Here is a 12589-nt window from a genome sequence, read left to right as displayed (position 1 = left end):
TCTCCCTAGTAGCTGGGATTACAGGCACCTGCCACTACTCCCGGCTAATTTTTGTATTTTTAGTAGAGACGGGGTTTCACCATGTTGGCCAGCCTGGTCTTGAACTCCTGACCTCAGTTGATCCACCCACCTTGACTTCCCAAAGTGCTGGGATTACAGGCATGAGCCACCGTGCCTGGCCTAAAGTCATGCATGTGATAGAGCTGCATTTCACCTTCTTAAAAGGAAACTGGTGTGGCCACTTTACAGGTCATGAGCAGGACTCAGATATCCTTCAGGTTACCCAGATGGTACAAGAAGCAGGGCTGGATTTCATCTCAGATGATCTGGTTTCCAGTCATGCTCTTTTCCTATGCTGTAAGAGGCCCCTCATAGGCCAATTCAAGAGGCACACAGCAAATTGTACAAGCCCTGGATATTTGGCAAGTGTGCTACAGTTTGCAAAGCAGGTTTGCAACTAACAGCTCCTTTATGCTGCCCACAGAGCCATCTGGGTTCATCTTCGGGCTTTGTGGACTTGGCAGGCCCTGGCCTAGACCCCTTCTCCTGCCTCACTTCCCTTCAGGTCCCCTGAGCTCCAGGCCAGTTGGGCTACCAGCTCTTTCTTGTACATGTGCCCCAAGTTCCCACCTCTGAACTTTTCTTAGACTGCCTCTGCTTCCATCTAACTCTGTACATATCTTCTTCATCCTTCAGAGTCTAGTTCAAATGCCTCCTCCAACAGGCAGCCTATCCTGATTGCTTCAACTGGAAGAGAAAGGGGAATGAGAGGAGGAAAGGAATAGACATTTCCTGAACGTTTACTCTGTACCAGGTGTGTTATGTAACCTCACAACAACTCCGTGGTATAGTTTGTTTCTGCCGCATTTTATAGGCAGAAATTGAGGGGAAATGGCTTGCTCAAGCTCACATAGCTAGGAAGGATGCTTCTGGACTCCTCTTCTAGTGTTCATTCTCCTGGTCTAGTCAGGAACCTCGTGGGGCTAATGAGGGCCAATATTCCACCTCTCTGCTTCTTCGTGGCTGATCCCTGGGGGTGGTGATCTGGTCCATTCCCTCCCTGCTAAAGCCAGAGCTGCTGACGGCTTGCCATTGGCTCTTCAGCCAGGGCTGGCTTTTGTTTCTGCAGCCCAGTTGCTGAGTCGGGGCTTTGTCTCCCAGGGGCCCCTCTTCCCTCCCTGCCTATAAGAGCCTGACCTCGGCTGGTCTCAGATCTGACATGTTCCCTGGGCCTATCTCGGTAAGTCCCAGGTTTGGAGGAGGGATGGGATCAGAGTTCTGAGTGAGCATCCTGGGAGGCGAGGAGCCCAGGTCCCCAGTCCTAGGGATGTCACTGTGTCATCCTGAATGCCATCCCCACCCTAACCAATGATGAGCCCCAACCATCAAGACCAGCACCTGCTTCCCTCATTTAAAAACAAAATTATTCCTGTAGCCCTGTTGCCTGAATTTCCACCATTAGAGGTACCTCTTTGAGCTAGGCGTTGTCTTTGGAAGGACTCTCATTTTAGCACTTGCTGGGGTGATGTACCCACCCACCAACAGCCACAGAAATTTTCCCATAACAAGCAGATAAGAGAATACAGAGTGGGGCTTAGAGTCAATGAGACCAAGCAAGGGTGAGTTTTGAGATGGGGATAGGATGGAAGATGGCACTGGTGACAGATGGAAAGGACAGGAGAGGGACAGGCCAAAGCCACGCATTGCCCCTAGCCCAGTCACTCCTGGACTCCCCATGTGGATCCTGACCAGGTCTAAGCCAGCCATCTACATAAAGAGGACAGCAGAGGGACAGGGTGGACGATTATGATGTTCTTCTCTTCCGTAGGAAGGGGCCACGATGACCCTGCAATGCACCAAGTCAGCGGGACACTGGAAGGTAGGAAGAGGCATGGGGAGGGGGTGTCCAGGAGGTGTGGGGAGGGTTCAAGTCCCCACAAATCCTAGGAGGAGGGTATTATAAATGCTTATTTCACAGAGGTGCAATCAAGACTCAGAGTCGAGAAGGGACTTGTATGTCACATACAGGGAGGTCGAATGTGAACTTGGGTCTTCTGGTTCCCAAAGTTGACCTGTTACACTCTTTGGCAGAGATTGCAGTCTTTGGGCATGATTTCTTTGACCATCTGTGTGTGTGTGTGTTTGTTTTATAAAGCTTTTGGATTTATCATCAGCCTTTAAAAGCCTAGAAGAACCACATAAAAGTCCAGATCTAGGGATCGTATTGAGAAATTGGAAGGTCTGGCTTGCATTCCCACTTGGCAACCATTGGTGGCACTGGGAAGAGGCCACTCATCTACCTGGCACCTGTGATCTCTAGTGTCTCACAGTCCTCACTGTCCTTGCCTGCCTGGCTCCTGGAGGCATCTGAGTTTGCAATCTCTGCTTTACCTGCCAGATCCTGGGGTGAGCCCCCAACCCCTCACCCTCCATGGGACTCTGATGCGGATCTCCACCTTCTTTTTTTTTTCCTGGCACAGATGGTGGTGTGGGATGAGGACGGCTTCCAGGGCCGGCGGCACGAGTTCACGGCCGAGTGCCCCAGTGTGCTGGAGCTTGGCTTCGAGACTGTGCGATCTTTGAAAGTGCTGAGTGGAGCGTGAGTCTAGGGGGATACTGAGTTGGGGTAGAGGGTGGACAGGAAGGGACCTAGAGATGGGTGCTAGGACTTTTAGCTATTCTAGGTCCTCTTTTCCTAGTGTGCCCTCCTGAAGCGCTGAGGAGTGTGCAGGACTGCCATGTAAGGTTCTGCAGGTTGTGCACAGCCCAACAGTGGGAGGGTGTCATTTACCCAGACCCTGCCCACTGGATGAGGCAGCTCTGCGGGAGAAGATCCTTAGAATCCAGGGTTGGATCTAAAAATGTCCCTCCTAGCCATAAATTGAAAGCCAACATCACTCACCAAAAGTAGAAGGTAACTATAAAAATGAATATAATGTTTTAATGCTATTAATTTTTAGCTAAACAGTCTTGTTGCTAAGCATGTGGCCCGATCATTATTGGTAAAAACAAAACAAAACAAAACAAAAAAACCCAAAAAACCAAAATTAAAAAACAAAAAAGAGAGTGAGGGAGAGAGAGATTGTGAGATGTAGAGAGGTGTTAAGGACACAATAATAACACACCAAGACTTTCTAGACCAGTGCCATTCAGTGGAACTGTCTGCAATGATGGAGATGTTCTACATCTGCACCATCCATTTCAGAGCCACTGGCCAGATGTGACCATTAAGGATTTTGAAAGGTAGCCAGCATGACTAGAAAACGGAATGTTTTATTTAATCTTAATTTATTTAAGTTTAAATTTAATTAACTACATGTGGCCAGTAGCTACCATATTAGATAGAAGGTTCTAGAAGGTTGGAAAGCAAGTAGAAAGGAGATATGGCCAGCAGCTACCATATTGGATAGAAGGCTCTAGAAGGTTGGAAAGTAGTTAGAAAGATGTGGCTAGTAGCTACCATATTGGGTAGAAGGTTCTAGCAGGCTGGAAAGTAAATAGAAAGGAGATGTGACCAGTAGCTGCCATATTGGAAAAAATTTCTGGAAGGTTGGAAAGTAGACAGAAAGGAGATGTGGCCAGTAGCAACCATATTGGATAGAAGGTTCTAGAAGGTTGGAAAGTAGCTAGGAGATGTGGCCAGTAGTTACCATATTCGATAGAAGGTTGTAGAAGGTTGGAAAGTAGATAGGAGATTTGGAGTTACTTAATCCTATGCCTGTGAGTGCCACCTGAGGTCATCTTGGGTGATTTTTACACATCTCATGCTTCAGTAAATGCTCTTTTAGCTTCTGATTTGTGCAGGTGGGGAATGGGGGTCAGATGGGAACAGAGGCTTTCTAGGGGTATGTCCGGCAGGCTGACAGACTCAGCCAGTAAGCAGATAATGAGCTCGGATAGATTCAGACAGTTTATTACTTACACAGACAGCAAAGGCAAGGTGCGCATGGTGTCAGCTTCCTGTGTCCCTTGTCCTACGGGATGACACCAAAACAAAGGGGGCCGAATGACAGGCAGCAGGAATGGTGGGAACCCCGTGGCTGAAGAACTGCTTCCATGCTTCAACGATAGCTTGCTATTGTCACCTGTGGGGTGGCGAAGTGGAAACCCCCACGTCTCAGAGTGGCCAGACAGGCAGATGAGGAACTGCCTCGTGGCAGCCTCCCACAAGAGAGGGAGAAATATGAGAGATGGCCTTGCAGTAGCTCCTCACAAAACTGCCCGTCTCCGACACCCTGGCAGGATCACAGGGAATTCCACCAAAGTGAGGTCAGTCTGTGATCAGCTTTGACTCTGCGGCCTCTGTGGAAACTGACAGAGGAGCAAGGTTGTCAGGGCACCTGTGTGAAGCAGTTTTCCTACCTATGGGACACACAGCAAGTCAGGTCTAGAGCCGGGTCCCTCAACTTCGGCACTGCTGATGTTTCTGGCTGGATCATCCTTTGCAGTGGAGGCTGGCCTGTGTATTATGGGATGTTTAGCAGCATCCCTGGCCTCCACCTGATAGATGGCCTTCCAAGCCCCTCCCCTAGTCGTGACAACCAAAAATGTCTCCAGGCATTGTCAAGTGTTTCCTGGGGGCACAATCACCCCTGAATGGTTGTGATTGTGACCATTCTAGACCCATTTGCTGGTCTAGAATGCAGGGTGAAGGGGACGCTTACCTCCTGCACGCTCTACCCTCTGTCTGCAGGTGGGTGGGCTTCGAGCATGCTGGCTTCCAAGGGCAGCAGTACGTTCTGGAACGGGGCGAATACCCGAGCTGGGATGCCTGGGGTGGCAACACGGCCTACCCCTCTGAGAGGCTCACCTCCTTCCGGCCTGTGTCCTGTGCTGTGAGTTCTACCACTTCTGCGTCCCTGGGAGGCCCGAGCCCCTCACGTGGGCACTTGGGAATCCAATGTCCCAGAGCTGAAATTCTCATGTCGCCACTTCAAGCTGTGTGACAAGGGCTGTTAGTCTCTTTCCTCTCTTGGCCTTAGTTTCTTCATCTTGAAATGGGGCAATAGTACCAATGTTGTTTATAGCATCTGGCCAGAGCCCACCTTAAACTCTCTGCTCACAGCAGCCCTGGTTGTGACAGGAGCCCCTGCCAGCTTTGTGCCCTTTTTTTTTTTTTTGTGATTCAGGGACCCTGAGAGAAGTTGGGTACCAGGGATGGTAGGGCCCAGTGGGGATGAAGGGTTTCCTTTCTTGCTCCTAATTCAATATCAATGCTCCTGATTTTACATTTTATTGCTGTTTTTGGAGTGTGGGTGGAGGTGAGCATTATTATTCCCATCTCACCAATGAAAAAATTGAGGCTCAGAAAGGTATATTTTAGGCCGGGCACAGTGGCTCACACCTACAATCCCAGCACTTTAGGAGGCCCAGGCGGGTGGATCACTTGAGGCCAGGAGTTCAAGATCAGCCTGGCCAACATGGTAAAACCCCATCTCTACTAAAAATACAAAAAAATTAGCTGGGCGTGGTGGTACATGCCTGTAGTCCCAGCAACTCAGGAGGCTAAGGCAAGAGAATGACTTGAACCCAGGAGATGGAGGTTGCAGTGAGCTGAGATCGCACCACTGCACTCCAGCCTGGGCACCAGAGTGAGACTCTGTCTCAAAAAAAAAAAAAAAAAAAAAAGTGTATTTTATTTTTCAACTCTTATTAATTTAAAATGATATAAGGCACCATATTTACCATCCAAAATTCTGAAGGAAAATCCTGGTATGGTCAGGATGGATTATCCCTTATCTGAAATGCTTGGACCAGAAGTGTTTTGGATTGTGAATATTTTCCCCAGATTTTATAATATTTATAATACCTATGGTTGAGCAGCCTGAATCCAAAAGTCCAAAATCTGAAATACTCCAGTGAGCATTCTTTGAGTGTCATGTCATCACTCAAAAACTTTTAGATTTTAGAGCATTTTGGATTTCGGATGTTTAGGTTAGGAATGTTCAACCTATACATTTATGTCTCTATGTATATACACATCCAGATAAACATCTACACCTATATCTATATAATCTATATATTTTATCTATACTGCAAACATAATTTTGCCACAAAAATGGAATCATAATGAGTCTAAGGCTTGGAAACTAGCTTTTCTCACAGAGCAAATGGATCACAATCATCAGTCTAGGTGATTAAATCTCACTTCCATCATTTTTCATAGCTCCCTAGTATTCCGTTTTGTGCATAAGTCCATTTGTTCATTTACTCTGCAAACAGTCTAGATATTGTGCTAATATGGGGACCTGTGGTGGGCTGCAACAGATACAATCCCTCATTCCCAGCAGTTTCCAACTTGTGAATTCATTTAGTTCTCAAAAGAACCCTGAAAAATGGGTATGGTTAGTTTCATTTTATAGATACAGGAACAGAGGCTCAGAAATCCTGTCTAACCTCAATCAGTTGGTAAGTGGCAGCTGCTTCCTGGTAGGAAGGATTTGAGATGATATCTCTACCCTTCCTTTCTCTCTCTCTCTCTCTCTCTCTCTCTCTCTCTCTCTCTCTCTCTCTCTCTCTCTCTTTTTGATGGAGTTTTCGCTTTTGTTGTCCAGGCTGGAGTGCAATGGCACAATCTTGGCTCACTGCAACCTCTGCCTCCCAGGTTCAAGCGATTCTCCTGCCTCAGTCTCCCAAGTAGCTGAGATTACAGCCATGCGCCACCACACTTAACTAATTTTCTGTATTTAGTAGAGACAGGGTTTCACCATATTCGTTGGGCTGGTCTTGAACTCCTGACCTCAGGTGATCCGCCCACCTCGGCCTCCCAAAATGCTGGGAATATAGGCGTGAGCCACGGTGCCCGGCCTCTACACCCTTTTTCTTAACCACAGTGTAATACCTCAGCTTACCACTGGATCCCCAATTTCGGACGTAAAGGTTGATTCCTTTTTGTTTGTTTGTTTTTGAAAAACCTGTTAATGACGAACATTCTTGCAGCCTATTTATTCCATGATTATTTTCTTTGTGGAAATTTCTGGAAGGGCAAATGGTAAGGTTTCTGGTACCTGTTGCCTTATTGCCCTTCCAAAAGGTTTGCAAGGAAGGTTGATTTGGGAGACAAGGGCAGGGCAGGGAGTGTGGAGGCCAGGAGAGGCTCCTGGGTTTCCAACTGGGAGCCTGGTGGTCTGACTGTGTTTCCTGTTCCTGTAGAACCACCGTGACTCGAGGCTGACAATCTTTGAGCAAGAGAACTTCCTGGGCAAGAAAGGAGAGCTGAGCGATGACTATCCTTCCCTCCAGGCCATGGGATGGGAAGGCAATGAAGTAGGGTCCTTCCACGTCCACTCTGGGGCGTAAGTGTATCCAAGTCTCTGCCTGGCAAGGGAAGGAATATTGGGAGGGGTAGGGGTACCTCCTGTGAAAACTGTGTGCTGGGGACTTTTGTGCTCTGATGCCCACATTCCAGAGGAGAACACTGAGGCACAGGGAGGTATCGGGCAGAATTTGAGGGATTGAAACCCAGATCAAACTGGGTTTAAGCCCAAAAGATATTTATCGGCCCCTGTAATTAGCTTCAAGCGCAACTGGATCCAGGTGCTACAGCAGGTATCTGTCTCCCCTCCACAACCCCCCACCTGTTGCCCTGCCTGCCTGTGTGTGGCTATAGTCTTAGACGAGGATGTAAAGAGCTTCATCTTTACATCCAGCCATAGGGAAAGACAGTGTCCGGGCTCAGTGACTCTATTAATAAAGGTTCCAAGAAAGGTGCTCATTGGTCCAGCTGGGTCCTGTGCTCAACTCTGAACCAATCACCATGCGCATAGGAATGGGGTGTTCTGATTGGCTAGGTTTGGTCATGTGGTCATTGCTAGATTCAGCCTCGTTTTCTCAACTTGGCTGAGAGCAGAGCCAACAGGGTCTATGGCCAGGAGAAGGGAGAATGAATGCCCCCGCCATAAAGAAACAGGTGTGGCTCAAGCAAGCTGCTCAAAGTCCATCAGCAGGTAGGTAACAATCCAGCTTCAAACTCAGCATTGACTGGTCCTTTCCTTTCCACCCAGGAGGTGGCAAGTGAAGGCTAAGGTGTGAGATTCTTATTTAGGGAGGACATCAGAGCCACTTTCTGAGGTGCCCCTTGGCTCCTGGTAGGCAGGGAGCAAAGATGGGAGGTAGGGTTTTTCATCTTTTTTTTTTTCTTTTTTTCTTTTTTTTTTTTTTTTGCTTTGGTTTTCTCAGGAACCACCAAAGAATCATGTTATTTTAGAGTAAGAGGGACCCCTTGTGATTCTTGAGTTCACTTCCTCTTTTACAGAAAGGGAAATGGAGGCTTGGAAAACCAGACACCAATCTTTGTCCTGAACAGAGTAGAAATCAATGAATTGGGCCAGACGCGGTGGCTCACGCCTATAATCCCAGCACTTTGGGAAGCTGAGGTGGGCGGATCACCTGAGGTCAGGAGTTCGAGACCAGCCTGGCCAACATGGTGAAACCCCGTCTCTACTAAAAATACAAAAAATTAGCCCGGTGGCTATGCCTGTAGTCCCAGCCACTAGGATGAGGCAGAATTACTTGAACCCAGGAGGCAAAGGTTGCAGTGAGCCGAGGTCGCCCCACTGCACTCCGGTGTGGGTAACAGAGCGAGACTCTGCCTCAAAAAAAGAAAGAAAGAAAGAAAGAAAAAAAGAAATCAATGGACTGAAGTGATAGCTTTTTTCTTGGAAGTGCCTCTGGATAAGGAAGGAGGGGGAACGGGGAAAGAACAAGACTTCCCATTCCTTCACTTGTTCTTTTATTCAGCAAATATTTAGGGACCCCCTTCTTCTGTGCTAGACTTTTATAAATTTAGGCAGGTGGAGATAACGATGAACAAAGCATACACGTTCCTACACTCATGAGCTTACCTGCTGGCAGGGGAGGCTGATATTTTACAAATAATTTGAAAACTATCGAATTACATGAGTGCTACAAAGGTATAGTAAGGGACTGTGGCCTGATTTGGGGAATGAGTCAGATTGCCCTCATATTTAAGCTGAGCCAGGAAGGACAAATACAACTTGTCTAGGAAAAGACGGGCTGGCATGGTGCTTCTGGCAAAGGGAATGGCACGATCAAAGGCCCTGTGGTAGGGGAGAGAGCATGGCACATTGTGAGCACTGAAGAAAGGCTAGGATGGCTAGAATTGTGCGTGTGCATGGATCCCTTTGCCCCTGTGTTGATCATCGTGCTGGTGTCTCTGTAGAGTAACCGTCTGCCTTTTCTCTTTTCCAGTTGGGTTTGCTCCCAGTTTCCGGGCTACCGAGGATTTCAGTATGTGCTGGAAAGCGATCACCATTCCGGTGACTACAAGCATTTCCGGGAGTGGGGCTCTCACGCCCAGACCTTCCAGGTGCAGAGCATCCGCAGGATCCAGCAGTGAGCAGGGGCACGGCACGGAGGAGCGCATGCATGCTTGTCTGCAATGGAGGCGCTCTGGAGGCTGTGGCCTGCTCTCTCCTTCTGCCCCCTCCTGTAACCCGTGTGAACCCAGCACCCATGTGAACCTGTCCATGCACAGTCAGCACAAAAAACTCAAACGAATAAAAAATAGAAAGTCCGGTATTAGCTGTGCTTTTCAATTTTATTAATCTTTTCGAAGAACCAGTTTTTTAGCCTTGTTTTCTCTATCATTATTCCACTGAGTTTTACTCTTCGGTTTCAGTATTTCCTTTCTTTTATTTATTTCAGGCCTACCTTGTTCTTAGTTTTTCTAGCTTTTTTTTAAGGCAGACTTTTGGGTCATTAATTTTAGGCCTCTCTTTCCCCCACCCAGTACAGTCACTTAGCTATAAATTTCCCTCCAAGTATGGCTTTAGCTGCTTCCCATAAATATTAATTTGATGTGTTTTCATTATTGTTCAGTTTGATATTTTCTAGTTTCACTTGTGATTTTTTTTTTTCTTTTGACCTCTGGGTTATTTAAAGGGATGTTATTTAAATTCCAAATACTTTAGGATTTTCTAGGTGTTTTATTGTTATTGGTGTGCTTTTAAAGACCAGTGTGGTTGGAGAACATACTCTGTAAGATTTAAGTCTTCTGAAATGAATTAAGACTTACTTTATGGCCCAGCACTTGGTCTTTTTATTTTTATTTTATTTTTTTGTTTGTTGTTGTTGTTGTTGTTTTTAATGAGACAAGGTTTCACTCTGTCACTTAGGCTGGAGTGCAGTGGTGCAATCTTGTCTCACCGCAGCCTCGACCTCCCAGGTTCAAGCAATTCTGCTGCCTCAGCCCCACAGGCAGCTGAGATTACAGGTGCGCGCCACCACGCCCTGTACTTTTTGTATTTTTGGTAGAGACAGGGTTTGCCATGTTGCCCAAGCTTGTCTTGAACTCCTGAGCTCAGGACATCTGCCTGCCTCAGCCTCCCAAAGTGCTAGGATTACAGGCCCGAGCCACTGTTCCTGGCCACATGGTCTATCTTTGATAGGCTTGGTAGTACACTTGAAAACTCTTTATATTCTGCAGTTGTTGGGTACAATGTTCTGTAAATGTCAGATCAAATTTGTTAACAGTGTTGATTCGATTTTTCTATATCCTTGCTGATTTATTTATTTATTTTTGAGACAGGATCTCATTCTGTCGCCCAGGCAGGAGTATAATGACACAATCATAGTTCACTGCAGCTGTTTTTAAAAAATCAATTTTAGTGAATTACATAGAACTATTGGTTATTTGGATTTATCTGTTTCTTCCCTTAGTTTTGTCTATTTTTGCTTTCTGTTTTTTTTTTTTTTTTCTTTCAGGAATTGTGATGCTCTGTTGTTAGGTGTACTTACATTTATGATTGTTATGTCTTCTTGATAAATTGTTCCTAGCTTGTGGTTTTCAAAGCCACGCATGCAGAGTCAGTCCTCTCCCTTAGCAAAACTTCTCATACCTTTCTTCTCTCTTCCCAATTCTCTCACACACACACAGTACCCTGGAGTCTCTCATTTAACACCCTCCATGCTCCAAAGAAAGCCTATAAAACAAAGAAACCCCTGTTCCACTTGCAGACTGAGTGGCAGGATTGGTCTCTTCTCTCTCTCTCTCTTTTTCTCCTCCCCTCCTTATTTTGTCCTGGCTCTGCATTTTATAGACTGTCTAAACCTCTCTCATGAGCCCTCTAGCTCTTGTTCCGGGCTCTCTTGGCCCATCTTCCTCTGCCCACAAATGTCCCTGATCAGTCTGATAGGGACAGGAAAGGGTGGGGACCTGAACAGTCTGCTGGAAAAGATAACATTATCTGGCTCAGGAAGGGGAGGGGAATGTTTAGGAACATTTGCGCCTCAGTACATTTTAACTCCTTGTTGTATCATCCCATTTATTCAACAGATCATTTGCCTGGGACGTACAATGGTAAACATGACACGCAAAGTTTTTTCTCTCACTCAGTTTAATGGGGAATGAATGCAGACAAGTATAGAGCTGTTTGCAAATATTCTGTGACGGGGGTTGTGGGTGGGAAGCATGGGGTTACGGGGCAGATCCTTCTTGTGCCTCTCTCTACTCAGACCGCCCCTGAACATCTGACTACTTGCTTGACACCTCGATGTAAATGTCTAATACACATCTCAAATAAAACCGGACCAAACATAACCGAAGTTACACTTTTCAAGTTGTTCAGGCTAAACATCTGGAATGATCCATAACCCTTCTCTTTCTCTCAACCCCCACATTCTAATCCATTGGCAATTCCAATTCCTACTAGCTCTACTTTTTTTTTTTTTTTTTAAGACGGAGTCTTGCTTTGTCCCCAGGCTGGAGTGCAGTGGTGCGATCTCGGCTCACTGCAACCTCTGCCTCCCAGGTTCAAGTTATTCTCCTGCCTCAGCCTCCCAAGTAGCTGGGATTACAGGTGTGTGCACCACACCCAGCTAATTTTTGTGGGTTTTTTTGTAGAGACAGGGTTTCACCATGTTGGCCAGGCTGGTCTCGAACTCCTGACCTCAGGTGATCTGCCTGCGTCGGCCTCCCAAAGTGCTGGGATTACAGGCGTGAGCCACAGCGCCTAACCACTAGCTCTACTCTTAATATGTACTAGAATCCAACCCACTCATCACCATGCCCACTGCTGCCATCCTGGTCCCAGCCACCCTCTTCTCTCTCCTTCTCACGGTCCCTCTGCTTTTGTCTTTGCCCATGAGTGATCTGCTCTCTGCCCAGCATCCAGAGAGGTCCTGCTAGAAATGTAAGGCAGATCTTGTCACACTCCTGCTTCAAGTCCTCCCGTGCTCCCCATCCCATGCCAAGAAAACAACAACAAAAAACCCCAATATTATTCCCAGTCCTATGAAGCTTGTTACCATCTGCATCTCCCCGCTCTCCCCACAACCTATGTTGATCTCATGTCCCTGTATTGATTATTCTTTAAAGATGCCAGGTGGCTCACATCTGTAATCCCAACATTTTGGGAGGCCAAGGTGGTAGGATCCTTTGAGCCCAGGAGTTCAAGACCAGCCTGGGCAACAGACTGACATCCCATCTCTACATAAAAAATTTAAAAAATTAGATAGGTGTGGTGGCGTGCACCCGTGGCCCTAGCTACTTGGGAGGCTGAGGTGGGAGGATCACTTAAGCCTGGGAGGTTGAGGCTGCAGTGAGCCATGACGGTGCCACTGCATTCCA

At 47.0% G+C, this 12589-nt stretch overlaps 1 protein-coding gene across 1 annotated transcript; it reads left to right on the top strand.

Moving 5' to 3' along the window:
- The first annotated feature begins 904 nt into the window (after positions 1-904).
- CRYBA4 (crystallin beta A4) lies at positions 905-9540 on the top strand. The gene is made up of 6 exons (XM_007975240.3): positions 905-1240; positions 1829-1879; positions 2481-2599; positions 4694-4835; positions 7153-7295; positions 9211-9540. The coding sequence occupies exons 1-6, from the start codon at positions 1220-1222 to the stop codon at positions 9356-9358; spliced, it is 624 nt and encodes a 207-aa protein (XP_007973431.2). The 5' UTR covers positions 905-1219; the 3' UTR covers positions 9359-9540.
- Positions 9541-12589: the final 3049 nt, after the last annotated feature.

Source organism: Chlorocebus sabaeus, chromosome 19 (genome assembly GCF_047675955.1).
Source record: "Chlorocebus sabaeus isolate Y175 chromosome 19, mChlSab1.0.hap1, whole genome shotgun sequence".
NCBI classification, from domain to species: domain Eukaryota; kingdom Metazoa; phylum Chordata; class Mammalia; order Primates; family Cercopithecidae; genus Chlorocebus; species Chlorocebus sabaeus.
Note: the sequence above shows the minus strand (reverse complement) of the source record. Positions and strands in the feature narration are given on the sequence as shown.

What these genes read in the sequence shown, in the direction of transcription:
- CRYBA4 (XM_007975240.3), top strand. Translation starts at nt 1,220, where the DNA reads ATGTTCCCTGGGCCTATCTCG. An exon ending in TGTTCCCTGGGCCTATCTCG is followed by an intron (nt 1,241 to 1,828) that starts GTAAGTCCCAGG and finishes TCTCTTCCGTAG; the next exon opens with GAAGGGGCCACGATGACCCT. An exon ending in AGTCAGCGGGACACTGGAAG is followed by an intron (nt 1,880 to 2,480) that starts GTAGGAAGAGGC and finishes TTCCTGGCACAG; the next exon opens with ATGGTGGTGTGGGATGAGGA.